The sequence below is a fragment of the Kryptolebias marmoratus genome, linkage group LG2, assembly GCF_001649575.2.
Source record: "Kryptolebias marmoratus isolate JLee-2015 linkage group LG2, ASM164957v2, whole genome shotgun sequence".
In the NCBI taxonomy this organism is placed as follows: domain Eukaryota; kingdom Metazoa; phylum Chordata; class Actinopteri; order Cyprinodontiformes; family Rivulidae; genus Kryptolebias; species Kryptolebias marmoratus.
Window position 1 is genome coordinate 28609325 of NC_051431.1, and position 24760 is coordinate 28634084.

A 24760-nucleotide genomic window follows, 5' to 3' on the forward strand; every position below is an offset into this window, starting at 1 on the left:
TTTCTCATCTGACGCCAACACAACAAACCTCTTCTATCACTTAAAGAAGAAACACGAAAAAGAATATTTAACAATCCAAAAAGTGCAAGGTCAAACAAGTTGTAAAAGAGCCGGGGAAAGTTGCGAAAAGTGAAACTATAGCTGCCGAAGATAATGGAGTCTGTTGTCATTTGATACTGTTACGTCGTAACAGGTACATATATACATTGCAGCTAAAGTTCAGTTAAATGTCACTTCGAAATAAAGCTTGAAAAAAGTAAGAAATTAGATTATTTTTTTCATATTTTTCAGAGAATAACTGACAACGTACGTAATTTGGGTATACCGTGATATATATTGTTATCGTGATATAAAATTATCCATATCGTGATATAGGATTTTTTTCAGTATCGCCCAGCACTAGCACAGATAAAATGTTTTTCCAGTGTACTGGTGATCCAACGCATGGCTTGGTGATGATATAGGCCTTAAAACGTCAAGAAAATACTTTCTGTTAGAATCAAGCTGAATGACTAATCACCAAAAATGGACAAATAAATGTATTTTAGATAGCAATGGGCTGTGTCACCTCATTGCTGAGGGTGGAGTCTCTGTGTGCAAGTCTCAGGACGTGGCTGTCTATACTGCTGCCCGAAGATAGCTTGGCAAAGATGGCCGACTGCATCTCCTTCTCCCTCTGCTTGACGATGACCTCACAGGCCTTCCACTCCCGCATCACCTGCTGGTAGCGCTCGTTAATCTTTGCATTGATCTTCACAGAGAAATAAAAGGAAAATTATGAGGTGGTTTCCAAATTAATACTGGCTCTAAGAGCTTGTCTGTGTGTGTGTGTTATACCTGGCTCATTTCCTTTTTGCTTGTGCCAAACTTATAGTGTCCCAGCAGAAAAGGCCAGACTTCCTTCCTGATGTCATGCTGTACTCCTCCGTAATAAACCAGCCTGAGCAGCTCAAGCTCTTTGTAGTTCTACACACACACACAAAAGAAAAAAGACCCAAGATTATACATGAGCAGGAGAAGAACGATGACAGGAAAGAAGACGCCCATATGTATCAATAATGGAATGAGAAGAAGAGTGAATATGAATCTTACAGTGGAAGACGTAGATTAATGAAGATAAAAGATGCATAGAATAGAGTGTAAATGAATAATAATGACTTTGTTAGAGCTGATGAGTGATTTCAGTGGCTGCCTTAATTGCTTTCATGGTATCACACTGCTCTCTGTAAAAAGACTTCAGTTCACTGAAATACATACATTTTTTATTAAAGTGGCGAAAGAGTGAAGAGGGTGGAGATGGCAGGAGCAGCGCGTGTTTCCAGACTTAAAATTAGTGGTGGGCAAATGAAGCCTCATGAAGTAATGAAGCTTTCAAACACTTTGCAAAAAGGTTCATTACTCGATGCTTCATTCATCACTCACTAGTGACATCTGCTGGTGAAACTGTAACAGCTTTGTCACTCCGTTGGATCATACTTTCAAAAATTTGTAAATGCAATATTGTCACAAAGTTTTCATTAAACTCATGTTTAGTAACAGAAGAATCAATTAAATCATATTTAATTGCCATGTTTTAATTATTAAAATGATTTGTAGCCAATCTAATCCTTGACCATCAGTGGTTGTGTTGGGTTTTCTTTTATGTCATGTAATTATTTGACAATGAACATATGTTGTACTTTAGTGTATTGGGAATTGAGTGATTGTTGGGGCAGACTCTGAATACTTTGAGCTTGAAACTTGCTTCCTGAAAAACAGAATTTGTTTAAAATCATCTCTTCCTGGGAGTTCTAGTTCTGGTTTTTAATACTACAAATATGTATATCCCAGATATGAGAGGTTTTTCTCTTTTTTGACGGCTCCATTTCAACCACTGCTGATGAAAACTGCTCTGCTGACGCGCTACCAAACCACCTACTACAACCCACGAAGCAGCAGGGTTCATAGCGCTTTTACTTTGAAAAACGATACGCAAAATGAAGCAATGACGCGGCAGATATAATGCGAGGCCTCGTTTGTTGTTGATCACGTGATTTTGCTCAATATGACACAAGCTCCGAAGCGGAGCTTCATTGGACACGCCCCCCTTTTACTCGGTACATGCCTCGAAGCCTGGCTTCAGATGTCCCATCACTACTTCCACTGATTAACTTTTGAAGTCACCCCAACTTAATGGGCACCACATTAACCAACACAAAAATGGCTTTAACTCAGTAAATTTTACAGATACTGAGCTCATGTTTTGTGTGGTAGTAGCTGAGAGTCGTTCTGAACACGTCCTTTGGGCGCAATCACATCTCTCGAGAGCTCACAATATCGCATGAGATTGTGCATAATGGTATTTACAAGGTTTGAGCAAAACTGTTACATTCTTCATCCCTTCTCATCAAAAGATGATCTCAGTTTAAAACTCAAGAATGAAAGGTGGCCGGTGATATGAATTCCCATTTCCATTACAGTCTGTTGTGATATCCCAGAGTCAGTCCCATGTTTTACTAAAACTTTTTATCATTTCGGAATGTAAATGTTAAGTTTTCCTGAAGTTTGCAGGACGTCACTATTGGCAGATGACTAGGACACTTATGAAACACTTATGAACTTTAGGTCAGTAATTGATCTTGTTTAAAGCCAGTGTCTCACCGGGCAGCAACTGTTGGACACTAGTTGGTGAACGACATTTGCGAGAGTGTCTCCAAAATATCTCAAAACATTTGAGGAGTTTTTGAAGCTCCTTGCTTGAGCCACAGAGGCTCAGCTGAATTTTGAACATGTTTGAAAAATGTCCCAAAACAAATTTTCCCTTAAAATAGTTACAGAGCTGTCACAGGCATCTTAAAAACTTTTGAATTCTATAATTCTGAACTGTATTTTGACTCCTGCACAAGAGCTTCCCTTATGAAAGAAAACATTTGAAGCTATAGCTACAAATGTCCAGATATAAAAATGATGCCAATAATAAATATTAACTATCAAAAAAACTGGTCCAATTTTGCCTGTCTTCATCTCAAAAGTGTACAGCATAAATGTAGGAGTGGCTGCCAAAAAGGGTTCAAAATGGGCCGAGGCAGGTGTGGTGTGGGTGGAGGTGGTCAGCAAAAAACCATACACGGCCTAAAATACAGATTTGCTGGCCCAGCACACAAAATTAGACAGAGATTTTCAAAAATTGGCCATGGAAAATGCAGCTCACTGGTCACAAACTGAATATTTGACTTTTTATTCAAAGTTTTGGGTCTCCATGTCATCTCCAACAGTTAACCCTAACCTACCCCTTCTGAACCCTCATAACTGAAGAGAGGAAGAGAAGCCCTTGTAATGTCGGGTCAATTTGACCTGAAGGCCACAGGAGAGTCAAAGATTGTTAACATTTGTGAAGGCTAGACTGCACAGCAAAACAATTGGTTGGTATTGTTCTTTTGCAGCAAGAGGGTCCTGGGATTGATCCCCAGCTGCAGCCTTTATGTGTTTAGTTTGCATGCTGTCTCCTTGCATCCATGGGATTTCTCTTTTTTCTTACATAGGCTTTCTCCCACAGTCCAAAAATAAGCATGTTAGATTGACAGGTGAGCATCAATGGTTATCCATCACTGTGCTAATCCTGTGACGGACTGATTACCTGTTCTGTTTAGGGTGAACTGCGGGATGGGGTGGGGGGTTGCTGACTTCACATGAAGGCAAACCCATGAAATACAGACCCATGCTTCTTCCGAAGTTTTTTTTATAATTATTCCAGTATTTTCTGCCATCTCTATTATATATACTGAAAAAATAACAATAAATGACCTTCAGTCCACCAGTTTACATAAAACACAGCAATCTCCCTTGAACCAAACATAACAAGTAAATATACTGGAGCAAAACTGTCAACAAAACAGACATTCAAGTCAAGATACAACACCTGAGCTCCACTATATTTCAAACATTAGCATCTACAGGATAAACAGGGAGACCTTATTCTCATACATTTAAAGTTCTTTGAAAGGGCATTTATACTCAATAAACAACCACTTGTGTTCTGACAACTACAAACTTAAAAAATGACATGACTGAGATTTTATGTGACAGACCAACACAAAGTAGTGCATAATTAGATTAGATTAAATAAGACTTTATTAATCCCTTGGGAAGGTTCCTTCAGGGAAATTAAGGTTCCAATACATCAATACAGTACAGCGGTAGAACGCTACATAAATATAAAGAACATATAAAATAGAGGCTAAAAAAATAAAGAAAGAAAGAATGAGTCCTGTAGGAGGGGTATTGCACATTGTTATTGCACTTTGAACTGTACATTACACATAAAGTCCAGTTGTATGTTGTGGTGATCAGGTTGCAAGCTAACTGTTTGTTTGGGTTACCGGGTGGTTCCTACTCATCATTCCATCCCCTATCCTCCTGTGACCCCTCCACCCCCCCGAGGAGAAGTTGTACAGCCTGATGGCATGCGGGACAAAAGAGTTTTTAAGTTTGTTGGTCCTGCACTTGGGAAGGAGCAGTCTGTCACTGAACAGGCTCTTCTGGTGGCTGATGACAGTGTGTAGAGGATGACTGGCATTATCCATAATGTCCAGCAGTTTCTTCAAAGTCCTCTTCTCTGCCACTGTCACCAGAGAGTCCAGCTTTGTGCCAACCACAGAGCTAGCCTGCCTGATCAGTTTGTCCAGCCTGTACGTGTCCTTCTTGGATATGCTGCCCCTCCAGCCACCACAGTGTAGAACAGGACACTTGTGACCACGGACTGGTAGAACATCCATAGAGGTTTCCTGGAGATGTTGAAGGACTGTAGCCTCCTTAGAAAGTACAGCCTGCTCTGTCCCTTCCTGTACAGGTGGTCAATGTTACACATCCAGTCCAGCTTGCTGTCCAGCCACAGCCCAAGGTACTTGTAGGAATCCACAGCGTCCACCTCATCTCCCTCAATCAGAACTGATTGTGACTTTGGTCTGGACCTCCCAAAGTCAATTACCAGCTTCTTAGTCTTTGAGGTGTTGAGCTGCAGATGATTCCTGTGACACCAGGCGGCAAAGTCCCTCACCAGGCTCCAATACTCCTCCACTCTGTCATCCCTGATGCACCCCTATGGCTGTATCATCAGTGAACTTCTGAACATGACACAGCTCTGAGTTGTAGCAGAAGTCTGCAGTGTACAGGGTGAAGAGAAGAGGGGCCAGCACCGTGCCCTGGGGTGCTCCAGTGCTGCTGATCAGAGAGTCAGACGTGATGTCCTTCAGCCTGACATACTGTGGCCTGTCCGTGAGGTAGCTGGAGATCCAGGTGACCAGGCAAGGATCCACACGCATCCTATTCAGTTTATCCTTAAGCATAAGGGGCTGGATGGTGTTGAGAGCACTTGAGAAGTCTATAAACAGAATCCTCACTGTGCCATTCTCCTTATCTAGGTGCGAGTGGGCTCGGTGTAGCAGTTAGATGATTGCGTCTTCCACACCAACACTTGCCTGGTACGCGAACTGCAGACCATCCTGGGCATGTTGCAGCTGGGGTCTGAGGAGACAGAGGAAGAGCCTCTCCAGCGTTTTCATTAGATGGGAAGTGAGTGCCACCGGTTGGAAGTCATTCAACTCGCTTAGCCGGTTCTTTTTCGGAACTGGAACAATGCACGATGTCCTCCAGAGGGTAGGCACTATCCCCACCTGCAGGCTGAGGTGAAAGAGATGCTGGATCGGCTCACTCAGTTCTGCAGCACAGGCCTTCAGCATTCGAGGACATACTCTGTCAGGCCCTGCTGCTTTCCTGGGGTGAAGCCTCCTCAGTTGATCTCTGACCTGGTCCGCAGTGAAGAATGGAGTCTGTGTTGTGGTTGATGATGGGGAGGAGGAGGAGGCCACTGTGGTAGCTGGTGGAGGGTGTGTTCAGACAAGAGGAAGAGATGGATACAGTGAGAGAGAGGGAGAGGGTGGGGGGTGCACAGGCCGGTTAAACCGGTTGAAGAAGTCGTTCATCTTGTTCGCCTTCTCCACTGTTCCCCCACAACTCTGGTCTTGATATTGTGGCCTGTGATGGTTTTCACACCTTCCCAGACCCCCCCCCCCCATGCTGTTCTCCTTTAGCTTCCATTCCACCTTCCTCCTGTAGCTATCCTTGGCTTCCTTCAAGCAGCGTTTCACCTCGTGCTGTGAAACGCTGCAAATTGTGAAGTGGAAGAAAAATGATCCATGGATTTTATTTTTATTTACAAATAAAAATCTGCAAAATGTGGTGCGCATTGGCATTCAGACCCCCTGAGTCAGTACTTTGTAGAACCACTTTTCACTGCAGTTCCAGCTGCAGGTCATTTGGGGTTTGTCTTTACCAGCTCACACATCTAAAGATTTACAATTTTGCCCATTCCTCTTTGCAAAACAGCTGCAGCTCAGTCAGAATAGATGGAGCATCTGTGAACAGCAGTTTAAGTCTTGCCACAGATTGTCAGTTGGATTTAGGTCTGGACTTTGACTGAGCCGTCCTAACACATGAAATGGAGTTAATATGTTAACTTAGGTTCGGGAGCAGGCCCAAGCCCCAAACCACTCTAATTTTCCAAGTAACCTATTTATGCCCCGCTCGCTTTTCATCCCTGCCTGTTACATTTCGCCAACGTTGCGTTCGTCACTTCACACTAAAAAAATTGGTTCATCAAGAATCTACTCACCATGGAAGACGCCCTGTCTCTCCAGTTCAACCCTTCCGACTCGGACAACCTCTTCAACTCTCCACCTGCTGCAAAAAAACTCCCCTCCTGCCGTTACGAGACAAGTCTCAAGCTCCAAATGCTTGGGCTTCGTGATCTTCAATCCTCAAACCCAGCCTCATTCTTCTCCAGCAGTTTTCCGTCCGACCACGGTTCATCCCCCTCCTTCAACTCCATCTCAACCCCGCAGCCGCGGACCGCGTTGTTGCCGTGATCACCAAACTCGCTCTCCCGGATCTCAGCGCCATTCCCGAGCCTCTCAACCTCAGAACGTAAACCCGCCTACATCTCAGCGGTCCTCTTCAGATCTCTCAACACGCCAACTTTTGTAGTCCTGGACAGTCACTTTCCTCCAACGCTCCTTGAGAGACAAAGGAATTCCTTTCAGCCGTTCGGACAACAAATTAAGACTTTTCCATTTGCTTTCGTCCTCAGGTTCTCAACAAGCTTCAGCTAGTGATGGTGAAACCGAGGCTTCCTGAATCTCTGAACCACTTTGAGACAGTTGCTCAGAAAATGGCCTATTGTGTCGAAGCACTCGAGACACCCTAAAATAGCGACATCTGGTGGTTGTTTTTATGTATTACAATTGACGTGAATAAAATTGATAATTTTATTTAAATCACGAGTTTGTTTCATTAATACCATTTTCATTAAAGCTCATGTTCTCCAACGAAACCTGTGTTTTTGTTTTTAAAAACTGAAAGGAAGATGTTACAATAAACATGATCTTTTTTAACAATAGTGACACCTTGTTCTGTTGGACTGTAAATCTCATTATTATTCCGTGAATTATTATTTTCATTTAATAATATCTGAGAACTTAAAACTTTATGCTATGATGTCATGATAGTGATTCATATAGGAAGAGGCTTGAGTGACATTCAAAGATTTGTATTCATTCTCACAAATATTTTTAAATACACTCAAAATCACACACAATCACTCAACCTAGCTGTCTAAACTCAGACTCTCACAGACTCAAATCCATGCACACAACCACTCAACTTCAGACTCTCTCTAACTATATCTTGCTATTTCAAATTTGTACAAAAACACGTCCACCTTTCCAAAAACCCACAGTTTGGGTGGATATTCAGTCCCATTTTAAAGCCTTGAGAATAAATACATGACCCGCCCACTCGGGATTCCTGCGAATCGGCGCATGACGAGCTGCGTGTCACAAGCAGCTCGAGACACCAGAAAGAACGAGGCGTCGTTTAGGAGCGGTCACGTGATATTTGACGTGTTAAGACAGCCACTAAAACACTGCATCACGATACTTCCGTTTCATTTGGCTCGAAACTGTGTCAAGCAGGAGGTGTCGAGCAGCACATCACTAGCTTCAGCACCACTGTCATCTGAACAACCCAGGCTTCCAGCTTTCTCTTCAGCGTCCTCTTCCTTCCCCGTCATTTCCGGTGACGTCATTCCGCCGACGAAAGCGAGACCTCGCACAGCATCAGCTCCTCGTGGGAGCCAGGTCGTATTACCACCAACGGCCGCACCCTCCGTAGCAGACCTGTCTCAGCTCCTATCTACCGCTATTTCGTCTCTGTCTTCGCTGACTTCTCAAATTCCACAGGCTCATTCATCCCTCCACCCCCCACCCCTTCCTCCACTCTTTCTTCTGCCTCTCAATCCATTCTAGCCCCCGTTTCTTTTTAAGCACCAGTGAGTTCAGTCCAGCCAATCGCTCCAGGGGTTCCCCCCATTTCTTCATCTAACCTTTTCCACTCCACCACCTCTCTTTCAAACCTCTTACTTCCCCCTCCCACTCTGTCAAATTATTTTCCTCACATTAATAACCCTTACAGTCTTCCAACCGCAGCTCCTCCCGTCCAGCCCTCCTCATCCGCTCAACGTCCCTCTCCCGTCTCTCCGTCGTTACGCCAGCAAATCCTAAACGGTAATTACGTAGATCTAGCACTCCTTCTCCAGCCATCCCTTGTTTGTTTCAGCCAGACTAGGGTACTACACACTAACCAGGGTCCCATGCAGTTATGCAATCCTCTAGGTCCTCGTTCCAAAGACCTCACGCCCACCGAATTCGCCCTTGCATTTTCTTTGTTCAGAGACACTATTTGCGCAGTATTTCCAGATCGCAGATTCAAACTAGACGACTATCTTTCTATAATTCTCGACATGGCTCTCCGATTTGGAGGCACCGGTTTTTATCAATACCACATTCTTTTCGCTGACCAAGCAGCAGGTCGCTTACAACAATTCAATTAGGGTACGTACTGGGGATCCCTCGATTCTAAATTACACTGTTGCATTTTCGCCACCCGCACATCTCTTTCCTGTAATCTTTGCGGAGCTCCATCTCATCCAGCCACAGCCTGTACATCCGTCATCCCCCTCTGTGTTTGTCCGTCATCCCGTATTTCTTCCATCTCCAATCGTCTGTCCTCCACTGCCCCTCCTCCTCGTATTATCCCAAGCTCCCATGACACCCGTCCTTCGGTCAAATCCCTAACTCACACGGGCATTGACAAAAGGGGCCGCCCCGTCCTGTACCAAGGAGGCAGGATGATATGTAATAATTTTAATGATCTCGGCTGCTCAAGTTCCAGCTGCAGGATGCTGCATGCCTGTTTCTTCTGCGGCGGCGCCCACGCAAGAAACTCCTGCCCCCACAATCCCACCTCCTCTGCAGATTGATCAGGCCACCATCTCTCCACTCCAGTCCTGGTGAAAGCCCTAACTGCTGCTCTTAAACTTCACCCTGATAGGGAGTTCGTCAACTTTCTTGTTAACGGTTTCACCCACGGTTCCCACTCGGGCATAGACATTATTCCAGACTCCACATATCAATGTCACAATCTCCGGTCCGCTCTCTCAGACCCCGACACAGTTGACTCACTTTTAGCTAAAGAAGTTAAAGAAGGGTTCATGATAGGTCCTTTTTCTAAGCCCCCCTTTCCTGTTTTTCGCATCAGCCCCATTGGCATCGAAAAGGTTAATTATTGATTTGTCAGGTCCTCAAGGCTCCCATGTTCCTAGTATAAACAGCATTATCCCATTCCCCGATTTCTCCATGCAATATGCAACCATCGATCATGCCATTAAAATCATTCGTTTAGCAGGGCCAGGCGCCTGGCTCTCTAAAGCCGACATCATCAGCGCGTTCAAAGTTCTTCCCATTTGCCCCGAATTCTGGCGCTTCTTTGGCGTATTATGGAAAGGAGCCTTTTACTTTGCCGTCCGCCTCACATTCGGCTGTCGCAGCAGCCCCAAAATTTTCGATTCCCTATCAGAAGCCCTATGTTGGATCCTCATCAATAACTACAAGCTCCTTCACTTAATCCACCTTCTCGATGACTTCCTGATAGTGACCCCCCCCCATCTTCTCCTCCTCATCACATGCTATGCGCTCTAACCAAAGTTTTCTCAGAGCTAGGCGTTCCACTTTCAGAAGAGAAAACTATCGGTCCCAGCTCCTCGTTAGAGTTCTTAGGCATCACTCTCGATTCTTCAGCCTTCCAAGCGTCCTTACCATCCGAGAAAATTAATCGAATCACTCTATTGCTGTTGAACTTCCTGCTCACCGATAGATGTTCTAAACAACAACTGCTTTCACTTCTTGGTCATCTGAACTATGCCATTTGTACCATTCCACAGGGCAAATCCTTCATTTCTCATCTTCTGTCAAAAGCAGCCAGCATCCCTTCTCTTTTCGGTCTCTCGTCCTCGGTCATTCCTGCAAAATGGAAACGCGTCTCTGGCATCATTTTCTTTCATCTTTATAACGATCTTCTCACTCACCCCGATGACATCCAACTTTACACAGACGCAGCTCCTTCTATCGGTTTCGGCGGTTATTACAGAGGCAAGTGGTTCGCAGACAGGTGGCCGCAAGAGCTCACGTCTCTCCAGAACATCTCAGTCTCACTGTCTTCCGCACTTTTCAAACTTTACCCCATCATCATCGCAGCGATTCTTTGGGGCCATGAATGGTCAAAAAGTCTATTCTCATTCACTCAGATAGCATGGCAGTCGTAGGAATCATCAATAAAGGCCGATCTCATTCCCCAGAAATTATGTAATTCGTGCGCAGACTTACCCAATCCTCTCGTTTCTGGTTTTCTCGTCATCTCCAGCAGGTCCTACTGAGGTCAGATATATCGCCCGATCACTATTCCGCTCATTCGTTTCGCATAGGAGCAGCCTCCTCCGCGTGTAGTCAGGGTATCTCTGATCAAACAATCCAAATCCTAGGTCCGCTGGTCATTGCTAGTGTACCGCTCATACATTTGCAATAATCTCAGTGATTTATTCCAAGCTCACTCCCTCCTTAGTTCAATTTAAAGTGAGACTCTTTTGGGGATCCTAAGTGGGCCCAGGAAAAAAGACGCACAGCGTCCCGAAGATAGGACCCCACGCAGACTCTTCACTTTCCAAGCCCTCTCCCATTACCCTCAGCCAACCTCTTCTACCCCATTCATCCCTCCATCCCTACCCTCACTCTGTTCAGTCCAAATTTAACCGAACACTGGGTTACAAATTGGGCTGTTTTTAACCCAGCAGTTTGTAGTGTGCGCAAAATGAGAGATAGGGACTTGCCTTCTGAGGACTACTTCTGTTTATTTTTTTTATATTACTGAGAATGCACAGTCACTACTCAGCTAATTGAAGCTTGTCTTCTCCCCTCTCAAATTCATATTAAAAAAAAATAATATGTATATAATTACCTGAGGGCCTGCTTGCTCATATGAGGACATTGATATATTGCATCATAATTTCTTTTGTTTAACTTGGACCTGTTGCTTTTATTCATCCATGTTGTGTTCTAAGGTTTGAACTAAATGCATTTGTGTATATTCTGTTACTCCTTGTAACTGGATGGTGCTGTGGCAGTGCAGTGCCATGCAGAACCATCCATAATATCTAATCTATTCAAAAACACTGTTTTTATGTTTATGAGGTTTTACTAATCTCAGTTAGCTAGGAGAAGTTAAAAATGCACACCAAACAAAGCTTGACAGTCAAGAGCCAAGGGGGGCAGTGGGGGACCAGAAAATTTATTGCAGTGGCCATTGCCCTCCCTACCTCCCCTTAGTGGAGCTTTTGGTGTGCATGTTTAGCTTTTGCACCCACCTTGTAGTCTTTCTGGTACTTGCTCCACACCTCTTTGCTGAGCCCTCCAGACGCCTCGCAGGGTTTGTCAGGGGGGACAATGTTGTGGTTGACCAGAGCTGACAGGTGGGTCCGCACCGTGGACAGGTGTCGACAGTATGCAAGCCCTGATGGACAGGTGATGCACAAACACATGAACACACAGCTGAGACCAGACAGCAGTTAAGTAAGAGTAACATCAGGATGAGTAAGTTTTACTTTCAGACCTTTCAAAATGATAAAAGACTACAAATCTTTATGCTAGTTGTGAAAACCAAACTGAAGCAGAAATAGTACACGAGTAAACTTAACATGAATGTAATAAGACAACAAAGGGAAAAATGGAATATGTCTTTCAATTGACATATTGTATCAATGAAATGATACAAAAATAGTAAAAATGAAAATAGACAAAATATGTTTGAATCAAACAGTTCTCTCACTGGTGCATTAATATTTTATTTATATTGTATTAAAGCATTCTGTTAGCCTTTAACACATGATTGATTTATTCAGAAAAATGTTTCATTACACTCTCCAAAATTATTACTTTCTGAGTTTCTGATCCTCCATAAATTAGGTTTTAGATTATTTAATTGACTTTCAAAGTCAATGGTACACCTGCCTGAAAGTCAGAGGTGCACTAATATAGTTTGAAAGTTGCTACACAGTCCAGATGAAACATTACATGAAGGCTAACTCATTTAGAGTTGTTGTAGTTGTGTAAATGTGGTTATATATCTTAAATTTGTTTGTATTATACTTAAAGCCTTCTGTTTTTATATAGTTTACTGATACATGAAGCACAAGCAACTGAATAAAAAAACAACCATGTGTATTATTACAAAGCCAGTGTCGACACTCCCACAGCCAGGAAAAAAAATGCAACTCAATCTACAAGTTGCAAGAAAATATATTTTTGGAGTAAAAAGATTTATCTTTTAAAACTGGCGTTCCATAGAAAGAATGAATCTCTCAGAAAGTAATCACTGGATATACAACTACAACTGAATAATGTTTGAACTCAGCCTAATTCAAGATGGCTGCCACAGCAAATTAATCTTAGCCAAAACAAAAATGTCTATGACTCAAATAATTTTGCAGATATAGAGTTAAAATTTAGCATGGTAGGAGCTTAGAGACATCCTTAACTTGTGCGAGAATTTGGCTGAACCCTTCTGAAGCCCTCAAAAGAGAGAGAGACAGAGAGCAGTAAAGAAGTCCTTGTATCTTCGGGTCAATTTGACCCGAAGGCCACTGGAGGGTTAAAAGTTTGCCATTAACAGATAGAACCTGGTGTACTTACATCCATAGAAAGCTCTGGAAACGATCTGTCTCTTCATGTTTTGGCAAAGCATCTTAAGTGGAATACTGGTAGGAAGTAAGTAAACACAAAACATTTGTTATCCACTTGTGTCTCAGTAAAGATATCTGACTTAAATCTAACTTAAAAAGTTACATAGTTTAAAGTGTGTTGCGTGATTTAAAAATTATTACATGGTCAAGCACCACCATTGAGTCAATACATTAAAAAAAGTACTATGAAACTACATCTTCAGTAGATAAACACTACACTACATGATTTCAAGAGTCTCTTGAAATCATTGTTATGGTCAAATTAAGTGTGTAATCACTGTAGCGACTTCGACCCATTAACTTAGCCGCTACTGGCTGGGTAGGTTTTAAAACTGTGACGCGTCTCCAATACGCCACGATGAGCCCCACTTGTGTCTTCATAATTATTTTCAACTTAAAAAAATACACGAATGATGCAAAATGACTTTTAAATTATTGGTCTAAAATGACGACGCCTAAGACAGACGATCAACAGAAAAGTTTGCAAAACCCCTCACCCAACCACTTCCTGGGTATGCCTGTATCCCAATAAATAACATACGATCACGCCCACAAGCAATCACCTGGGGTGCAAAAAAAACTTGAACACCTGTGCCACCAGAACAAATAAACAAAATAAAACATTCACTTTGGCTCTAACAATCACATCTAATGTATCTTTAAAAAGTAATCACTGCCTGTACATCTACAGGTGATTAACGTTTGGAGTTACACAATTCAAGATTGCTGGTAATGCTAATTGACATTATCCAACACAAAGATGACTACAACTGAGTGAGTTTTACAAATACTGAGCTCAGTTTTGTGTTGTAATTGCTGACAGTCATCCCTATGATATACTGTCAGCACTAAGACAGCTCACAGGATCTCACAATATCACATGGGACTATGTATAGCATCATTTACTAGGTTCGACCAAAATAGCCATAACTATGTCCCTTCTCAACATGGGATGATTTCAGTTTAAACATCTGGAATCATAGGCGGCAGACAATATGTTTCCTTCAGCTTCTTGTATTTTTTTCACGTAACTTTTGTTATCTTGAGGTTTAATCTCTGTTTCCTTTGCACAAGTTTTGATAGTTCATGTATTTTGAGTATAACATGATAAAAATAAAGTTTTTTGAGTCTGAAAATAAAGAATGAGATAGGAAGTGTTAATCTTTTGCAGTTTTAATATGTTGCTGTCCTCCCGGAAACCCCTGACCCCTTTCTGCAGTGTCACATTTTCAACAGGTGCAGGAAAAATTGGAAAGTTGTAGTTTGAGAGCATACGTGTGGATGTCAGAGGACTGATGTATGCAGGTACAGCCAGCGGTGTAGTCAAATGACGTGTTGCTACCGGCCGTGGAGCAGGACTGGCACAGGGGCTCGTGAGTGGTTCCTTCGGCCTGTTGCCACGACAACGGGCTGCCTCCAAAACCTTGCATCTCCATCATCTCCCCGTGGTCTAAATCAGAGCGGTTGAAAGTGAGAAGACAGGGAGATGTCTGAGACAAAATGGATGCTCCCATTCTCTTGTAATCACACTCTCATTTTAAAAGACTTTAAGTCCACTTCACTCTGGTTGGTTCCATGCCTTACATATTATGACGTCGGTCCCTCAGCTCAACCATAAATACATTTTGCCATGTATTTTGGAGTGTTACAACAGTAAGAAATGAGCAGATGGATGAAAGTTTTACACTCAAGTGAGAGATAAAAAACTGGTGTGGAGAGGAAACAAAAAGTGGAAAGGTGGGAAGGAGGAACGGTTCTGTAGGAAAGACAGGCAGAGAGGGATGCAGGAATCCATGCTGGTTAACAGCAACTCACTCAGAGAGGAGGCAGAGGAGACAGCAGAGCTGCAGAGGAGCGGATGGAGGAGTGGACAGTAAGGGTGGGTGGGGGGCAAGGCTCACACTCAAACCGTGCAGGATGCATAAAGCCAGAAAAAGGACGAGACAACAAAAGAAATCATACCAGAAGAAATCAAACCAAATGGACACAAGTAAGAAGGCATACAAAGAGGAAGGGAAAAAAATAAGAGAAACTTCAACATCAAATAAATGCTCTTCACCTTAATTCTTCAGGTTGGAGCTGATGACCAGTCATAAATATGAAGATGCGCTTTGGTTGTTCAATAACCCCCTACCCTCCCCACCACCACCAAAAACAATTAATAACAAAAAAATAATAATAGTGAAAAAAATACAGCAAACAGAAAAAAATTCTGGAGCAAGACCAACATTTGGCCTCCTTCCTCCACTTTAAGACTAAACATGACCTACAGCTGTTAAAGGGTTCAGAAATCCAACCCCGCTCACACAAGGACTCCACATCTCTACTACTGCGGAACCCCACAGGACCATAATGAGAGGGGTGGAGGGGTGGGGGGTGAGGAGAGGGTGGGGTGGTGGGGTTAGTGAAGAATTACAGTGAACAGCATCACAGTGAACAACAGAGGAGAAACAACCGAAGAGGCAAGAGGAAAAACAAAAACATAAAAAAAAAAGGAAAGAGAACGGGAGAGGATTTTCCATCACAAATCCACAGAAACACAGACTCATTCTTTACAGAGAAATAAAGAAAAAACAATGAACTGGGTGCATTTTCTCCATGCAAAGAATTGTCAAGCATATTGCCAGTGAAAAATGAAAGAACTCAAAGTTAGGTCAAACAATAATAATAATAATAATAATAAAATAATAATAATAATAATATTAAAAACAGATAAAGCAATATTTGGCCATTCTGTAAACTCAACAGTGCTGAGTCATGCTCCAAGAGCCCTCCTATAACCTGACAGCAGACACAGCCAAAGACTGAATATTGATAGACCTCTGACATGAACCATGAACTTGAAGCAGGATTGGGACCAGGTTCCCTGTTGGCTGGTTCCAGTACAAGTTTTAAGTTCAGCCCCCTTAATGTAACTAAATTGGATATTGTTGTTGGTAAAATAAAAAAAATGCACCTCTGGTGGGGTTTTAAATATTATATATTCATTTTCTAACATGTTTAGCTGTAATTAGTTATTTCATGCTTAAAAGGGTAAGGTGGCACCATGATTGTATGTGGGAAGGTAGGCAGGACTTAGAGCCCCACATTGTTACCGCATAAAGTCTGGTTCCAAAAATACAACATTAGGAGTGTGGGTAATAAACTAAAATTTGATGCATCACAATGTGAATATGAACAATGTAGAAACAATTTCAAAATGTGAAAAAATGCTCATTATTTAATATTAATAACATCCTGCAAAAGGTGGAATTCTGAAGTGCTGAAATCCTGTATCTGGACTGTTTATGACACCCACACAAAAGAGATGTGAAGTAAGCAGTACTTTCTGCATTGAAAGCTAGTGTTTAGAAGTACTTTGGCTACTATAAGGTTAAAGGGGAAAATGATGTTTACAAGAGCCATACTATATGCAAGTTGTTTACATGTTTCTACCTGAAAGAGGAGAAAAAACTGCTGGTGGTTGTTACCACTTTTAAAGGTAGTATTTCACTGTGACTACTGGCGACTAGTCGGAGAACAGCATTCCCAAGGGAGTCTCCAGAATGTCTTGAAATGTTTGCAGCATGGTATGATGTGTGTGGAGGTAGGCAACAACACAATGTATACAGCTTAGAGCAGAATTTTCCAAGCTGTGAACATGAAAATAGACCGTTATTTAAAAAACTGGCCAAGTCAAACACAGCTGCATGGCTAGCTAATCACTTGTTCACAAACACCCAGAATTCAGTGAGACTGTAGGTGAAAGCCTTTTTATTTCTTGCAATTTTGAATCACCAACTACTCTCCAACAGACGCAGGCTAGTGAGACAATACTTTATGTTGCCCTCTTTGAAGCCACGACAGAACATCAAGTAACACAGCCATTGCCACACTCTACAACAGAACCGACAACAAAGTCCTGGAAACACTGACAAAAAATAGCTCTAGCATGTGGTCTATTGCCATATAATCCATGAGTATGTACTCAACATTTTGACTCTAGTTCATTTAGTTCCTAAAATTTTGTTAGAACAAAAACTGTTTTACAGTAAAATGTAGAGCTAAATATTTCGTTTTTATTTAGGTCTGAGAGATTCTATGCTTAGGATTTTGTTTGAAGTGTGATTATGAATGCATGAAGCATTGCAGCCCTCTGAATCATAATCAAATCACAAGGTGCCTAAAGATTTCCACCCTTCCATAACATGGCAGCTTTTGTAAACAGTGTCCTACTGACTTCAACAAGAAAAGGTTGATAGAAAAGTAGTTCTATCAACATCTGTCGATGGTCAGAGCTGCAAATATATAAATGAAAATTAGCCTTTGATGAGTATTCGATGAAACTCTGGAATCTGTGAAAGAAATATGTGGCAAAGGTGTGTGGCCACAATGTTCTGTGACGCTGTTCAGGAAGCAGGGTTGTTCTTCTGAGGAGGCGTGTTCCAAGTAGTTTTCACAGGATCCCCGCCAACTGGACTGAACTGGCCCAGAGAGAGAGCAGTTCAGCAGAAGGGGGAGTGGATCAGCGGCTGATATGTTAACTGCATGTTTGGTGATATCTGCAACAGAGTCACCATTCTCAGCTTTACAATGGTCCTAGCTCAACCTTCATCTCAACTATACAAATAAAATGTAATCAGTTGTTGAGCTTTATTAGAAAAAGTCTATCAGTTTAAAATGGCTTTTATCTGCTTACAGCAGCTCTCAGTAATTAGGTGAAGGTGGTGTGGAACTTAAATCTTATTAGAATCTCACTGGATGTGATGTACATCACCGATCATACATTACATCGCAGAACATTGTGGATCTTTGATAATGAATGCTGTACAACTGACCAGGTTTTAGAGGACATGGAGTGAAACAAGCAGGATTTTTTTTAAGACTGTTATCTAACATAAAACAATGCACATGAGAGGCTATGTGGCCACCCAGTGACACAGCAAGCAAAACTGCAGCTGACTGATCCTAAAAAGATCAACAAATGACTAAATAAACTGTCGTATGATACTTTGAACTCCATTGGAATTGTGCTTTTGGCCACAAGAAAACCTTGCCTAACCTGGGATTTGAAAAGATATTTCAGATCAATAAAGTTAAAATTTTAAAAAATATTTATAAAAAATATTAAGTCAAAAATGGTGTGTGCATATGTATTCACCCCCTTTGTTTTGAAGTTCCAAATATTCTCTCTAGAAGCCACAAAATTAGTTAAATAAGCTCCATGAGCGATCTAAAATTCAGATGATCCACCTGTTCTGACAGCCTTGAACCAACAAGCATTTCAACATCTCTAAGCAGTAAGGTCTACCACCCAGCAAGAGACATCATGAAGACCAAGGAACTGTCCACACAGGTCGGAGACAAAACTGTGCAAGATACAGATCAGGGTTGAGTTATAAAAACAAGTCCATGGAGCTCCATTAAATCTGTTATTAGAAAATGGAAAAAATTACTACAGCAAACCAGCCAAAAGAGGCTTGTCCACTAAAACTCATGAACTAGGTAAGGAGGGCATGAATCAGAGAAACATCCAGGAGGTCAAAGATAACCCAGATGGAGCTGAGAGATGGAATGATCTCTCCATACGATCACTAGAAGCGGCACAAAGCTGGGCTTCACAGAAGAGAGGCAGGAAAAATACATTGCTTAAGAAAAAAAAATACTGCAGACCATTTGGAATTTTAAGTCATTCTGGAGACTCACTAAACAGGAGTGGCTTTGTCCCTGTGGTAGGGAGGTTGCTTTCCAATTGCCTTCCAATATTGGCTGTTCGATCTCCAGTCTCTGCTGTATATAGAAAGTAAAATCTATAACAGAAAGCACTGCATGAGTATGTGTGTATAAATGAGTGAATGAGAAATATTGCAAAGAGCTTTGCTTTGAGAAATAGGTTACATAAAATTATATAAATGTGGAAAACTGATCATTTACTTTTCTGTTTCTGGGGAGGAAAAATGACGTGGTCAGTTGAAACTAAAATTTAACTGTGTGGTCATCAAGAACAATACCATGTCTGACACAAACCTACCACCTCTGATCATACTGAGAACCCCATCCCTACAGTGAAGCATGGTGGTGGCAGCATCATGCTGTGGGGTTGGTTTCATCAGCAGGGACCGGAAACTGGTCAGGTTTAAAGGAAAGATAGATGGAACAAAATACAAAGAAATTCTTGAATGAAACCTGTTTGAGTCTTTGAGAGACTTGACACTAGAACAGAGGTCCATCTTCCAGCAGGACAATGTCCCCAAACACTCTGCTGCAGATACAGTCCACTGGTTTAAGGAGAACCAGTTAAAGGTCCTTGAGGGGACCAGTTAAAGACCAGACCTCAGTCCAACTGAGAATCTCTGGTTTGATTTAAAGATTGTTGGACACAAACAGCACCCATCTAACCTGAAGGAGTTGCAGCAGTTTGGTCATGAAGAACGGACATAAATTACAGAGTTTTAGATGGACTAACATTGAGGAATTAAACCTGAAGAGACATGATGCTGGAACTGCTGCCAAAAGGTGACTTTACACAGTATCGACTTTAAGGGATGAATAGTTATGCACACACCATTTTTCAGTTTTATAATTTTTTAGAATTATTTAAAACAAGTTTTTATTTTCATTTAACTTCAAGCTAGAATATTTTGTGTAGATTCACCACTTGTATTAAAATTGAAAATCAATTTAAATTCACAGTCAAACCGCAACAAAATACAAAGAATACCATGGAGATGAATGCTTTTGCAACCCACTCTACAGTACTGCCTTATAAATGTGTGTCTTTATAATCTGTATCTTTCCCCAGAAACGCTTGGACACATCAATCAACACCCCAGTCCTTCAGTCAGAGGACGGCCTCTCCTAAACAGAGCCACGAGTGCAGCACCAACTGGTGTGGGTCTACTGTTTGTCTGCAGGTATAGTTGATTGATTGCTGTAAGTTTCTGTTTCAGTCTTTAGTTTGTTGCCCTGGACCTTCAAATGTCCCTGAAAACTCCAGCCTTCTCCTTACTGTTGGGCTCAGCTGCAGGCAGCACACAGACAGGCAGGCGAAGCTGGGGGAGAAGGGGTCAGAAACAAGAAGGAGGGAGAGATAGGGAGGATACAAGGGGGTACATCTGAAGCTGGGGTGAAGTCTCAGAGGTGGGGATGGGGGCGGTGGGATTTGGTGGGTGTGTAAAGGTGATAAAAACCTTTCAGGACATTAGGGTCTGTGAGGTTCCGCGAGCAGATCATTGAGATCATAGCATGGAGCCTATCTTCCTCTTCCTCATCATCGTCCAGCGATGGTGCGCGGCTGCCCGTGGTGTGGTGGTAGTTTATAGTGACTGCTTGCACCAGCAGAACAACAGAGAACAGAGTTAGAAAAGTGCTCCCGTACAGGCCTCAGAAAAAATACTGTAGGAAAGAAAACCACCATACTTTATAATCACGAGAGCTATACGACGCATACATTTGTTTGTATTACGTTAAAAAAAAAAGAAAAGAGAAACCCACAAAGGTCACTGAAATGGCTTGAAACTGACAAAAGTAGTAAAAACAAACCAAAAAAAACCCCTCCAAAAACCAATAAAAGAAAATCTGTCATTGCTTTTGAATTTTGGTTCAACAGAATTATTTAAATAAAAAAACAAATCTAACTCCATAGAGCTGGCCTTGACAAAAATCTTAATATTTATTGCACAACTTTGGAGCCAATCACTGCAGTCAGGTGATTTCTGTAACTCTCTGGGACCTTTGCACCTGTCCACAGGTAATTTGTCCCACTGCTCATGAACAAACTGCCCCATTTATCTCAGGGTTCCTTCTCCAGATGTTTCAGCTCCTTCCACACATGTTCAACAGGATTTAGATCAGGGCTCAGATACCACTTCAGAATAGTCCAATGTGTTGTTCTAACACATTCATGTTTTCAGTCTTTATCCTGTTGGTGGACCCATGACTGAGACCAAGCGTTCTGACATTGGGCAGTACATTTTACTCCAGAATGCCTTGATAGCCTTGAGATTTCGTTGAACCCTGAACATATTTAAGTTGCCCTGTATCTGATGCAGCAAATCTGCCACAGAACAGAACCAAGCCTCCTCCATGTTTCACTGCAAGTACAGAGTTCTTCTCTTTATATGCTTCATTTTTGGCTCTGTAAACACAGAGCTGATGGGAGTTATCACATAGCTTCAGTTTTGTCTCATCTGTCCAAAGGACAATCTCCCAGAAGCTTTATGGCTAGTCAATACGTGTTTTGGCAAATTCTAGTCCGTCTTTTTCATGATTTGGCATCCTTCTCAGTCGTCTTCCATTAAGTCCACTTTGACTCAAGCAGTGACAGATGATGTGAACCTTGATCTTGGAGTTCACCTGTGTTCTGGGCTCTTTGGTTACCATTTATATTTTACATCCCATTAATTTGCTGGTGTAGATTCTCAGTCATCCAGTGCCATGGTAAATTCAAAAAAGGTTAAAAAACAAAAACAACTGGACTTCTATTCTGTAGTTGCTTCTCATCCGAGGAGCTTTCTCAATTCAGAAATAGAGAGTGTGGATTTCCTAGCTGACTTGCTAGGAAATCCACTAAACACACCAGGTAACAGAACCAGGAGAAGAACAGAAGAAAGAACATTGTCATTCCTTACGTTGCTGGAGTATCCGAGAAACTCAGAAGGATTTTTTCCAAACACAACATCCCAGTACATTTCAAACCCAACAAGACTCTCAGACAGAGGCTGATCCACCCTAAGGACAAAACACCCAAACCAAAACTGAGCGGAGTTGTGTATGCAGTTCAGTGCAGCGAAGAATGTTCAGACCTTTATATTGGAGAGACCAAACAGCCTCTCCACAGACGCATGGCTCAACACAGGAGAGCCACCTCTTCGGGACAGGACTCAGCTGTGCACCTACACCTCAAGGATAAGGGACACTCCTTTGAGGACCAAAATGTTCATATTTTGGACCGAGAAGACAGATGGTTCGAGAGGGGGGTAAAAGAAGCCATCTATGTCAAAAAGGAGAAACCAACATTAAACAGAGGAGGAGGTCTCAGATTTCAGCTTTCAAAAACATATAATGGAGCTTTAGGCCTGATCCCCAGTCAGTTTCACTCCAATCAACACCTGCAGTCATGTGACAAGAGTGGCCCCTCAGTGAGTCAGACAAACAAGGACCCTAACGAGCCTCTATTGTTAGGAGAGTGAGAACAATTTGCAAGCAATCCAGCTTACATCACATCTCAGCTTTAAAAGCTCAACTCCACACTCTCTATTTCTGAACTGAGAAAGCTCCTCGGATGAGAAGCGAAACGTCTTCAGCTACAGAATAGAAGTCCAGTTGTTTTTGTTTTTTAACCTTTTTTGAATCCCATTAATTTGTCATCAGTTTTTCTTGTGTCCACGTTCAAGCAGGCTGTCTCCAGTCCCGTGGACCTTAAACTTCTGAATAATTTGAGCAGCTGTAGTCACAGGAACATCAAGCCACTTGGAGATGGTCTTATAGTCTTTACCTTTAACATGATGCCATTGCTATTCTTTCTAAGCACCTGAGACAACTCTGTCTTTGGCTTTCTGTGCTCCATGTTCAGTGTGGTACACACCATGATACCAAACAGCACTGTGACTTCTTTTAACCCTTAAAACAGACAGACTGACGGATTACAGGACTGAAGACACCTGTGAGGCTGATTACAGGACAAACTTCAGTTTTACATGTTCCTGTGGGTAAATTAGTTTTTATCTTTTCTAGAGGTACCATCTTTTTGATTAAGGCCATGTTCACCAGTTTATTCTTAAAAAATTATTCTGCTGAACCAAAATTCAAAAGAAGTTTCGTAGTTGATTTTCAGTATATGTTTATCCTTTTAATTTTTTTTAATCAATTTCAAGTAGTTTTAGTGACCTTTGTGCGTTTTTTTTTCTTTCTTTAACAAAAAGGTACAAACAAATGTGTTTTATACACCTTAGAATGATCAATGTTAGCAAGAAAAAATATATATTTTTGAGCTTCCACTTTTGTCTCGGAGTATTTTGCACAGGTGGCAAAGTGAAAGTGTTACTTACTGGCATCGTATCGGTATCCAGGGTAGACAATGCGAAAGACATAGTCAGCAGCTGTCCGCTCCTCACCATTCCTGTCTTGTTCCATTAGCCTCGCTGTACTGCTCCTCTTCCTCAATTTAGGAAACACTTTTCCCTGCAGGAAATGTGCAAATTTACCAATGATAAATATAAACACATGTCACAGTGCAAAATATGTTCCCAAAAAAAATAAAGAAGGCTTTACAGCTAAATGTATTATTGTTATTATTTTTTGATGGGAGTGGATAAAGATCTTTAAGGTGTGACAATGATATTATAGTGACCTACCCCATCAGGTTTATAACTCAGCTGTACCACAAAAAGCAGCGTTCAAATCAAACATGAACTTTTAGTCCCAACAGGAACCAAACATGACAGTTGGACTCTGCAGTTACTGTAGTATTTTTTTCACATCGTTAGAAATGCTTCAAATACACAAATAATGTACAGTTCTTTGCAAAAGTTTTGATATAGCTCTAATTGCATTAAGTGAAATAAATAAAGTTCAGTTTTTAAAATGCCTAGCTGACCTGACATAGCCATAAAAGAATGGCTATTTCAGGTCAGATGTCTATGGATGTCCAGTGGTAAGAAGTGGATTAATTTGTTGGCACCCTTCCACAATAATAAAAAAAAAAAAAAAAACAACAGATGTTACTGGCTAAAAAGCTCCAGTTTAGTCTGATCAATCCCAGACATTTCTCCTCAGAAACATTGGGGTATGTCAACATGCATTTTGGTGAATTACTGTCTGACTTTTTTGTGTTTTTCTGTTAGTAATAGAGCCCTCCTGTGTCTTCTTCCATGGAGACCATTACGATTTAAAATGTGATAGATGTGTGATCAGAAAGTGACATATTTTGACTTTGGAGTTTAGTTTGAGTGGTTTTGGATGGTTTCCTTGGCTCTTTTTCTACCTTCCACTCTGTCCATTTGATCCACCTGGGGTTGCATTTCCTCTTTCACTCACATCCTGGTAGGTTGGCTACATCCTAATTAACCTTCTGCTCTTTAAATAATCTTGTCAGCTGTGGTCAGAGGAGCACAAAGCTGCTTGGAGATGGTCTTGTAGCCTTCAGCTTTGACATGGATATCTATAATCTGCTTTCTGAGCTCAGACAGCTCTTTGCCTTCTTCGCTCCATGTTCAGTGTGGTAAACACAACCATACCAAACTACACAGTGACAGTTTGTTCCCTTTAAACAGGCTAAATGTCTGATGGAAAACTTGAAGGCACCTGAGATGCTAATGAAGGTCTAACACTTAGTTTGAAACATGATTATAATGCAAAATTAAGAATCTCTTTAAGGCTACCAACAAATCTTTCTTTACTATTTTAGCATCTATTTGTAAAAAAAAAACTGTTTTTTTTTTCCCCAAAAATTTTGTACAAAACCAGATGTTTACAATTAGTCCATTTAAAAGACTACATCAGTGACTTAAAGTGTTGAACAATTTCACACAGATAAATGAGAGCAAATGTGTTATTTCTTCCAACTCATTCTCTGCCTTGTTGGTTTTGCCATTTGAAAAATGTGAGAAAAAAGTTATT

At 41.6% G+C, this 24760-nt stretch overlaps 1 protein-coding gene across 5 annotated transcripts in view; it reads right to left on the minus strand.

Moving 5' to 3' along the window:
- The window catches only part of sgsm2 (small G protein signaling modulator 2), a 141496-nt gene that overhangs the window by 15178 nt on the left and 101558 nt on the right, over positions 1–24760 (minus strand). For 3 of the 5 annotated variants that reach the window (XM_037980657.1, XM_037980655.1, XM_037980660.1), the window contains 7 exons: positions 23191–23323; positions 20332–20469; positions 14438–14612; positions 13113–13177; positions 11789–11934; positions 838–966; positions 569–751 (listed from right to left, as the gene is read on the minus strand). In XM_037980657.1, coding sequence (XP_037836585.1) covers positions 569–751; positions 838–966; positions 11789–11934; positions 13113–13177; positions 14438–14612; positions 20332–20469; positions 23191–23323 — 969 coding nt within the window. The remainder of the gene's footprint in view (positions 1–568; positions 752–837; positions 967–11788; positions 11935–13112; positions 13178–14437; positions 14613–20331; positions 20470–23190; positions 23324–24760) is intronic. The other 2 variants (XM_037980656.1, XM_037980658.1) reach the window with 2 other exon arrangements.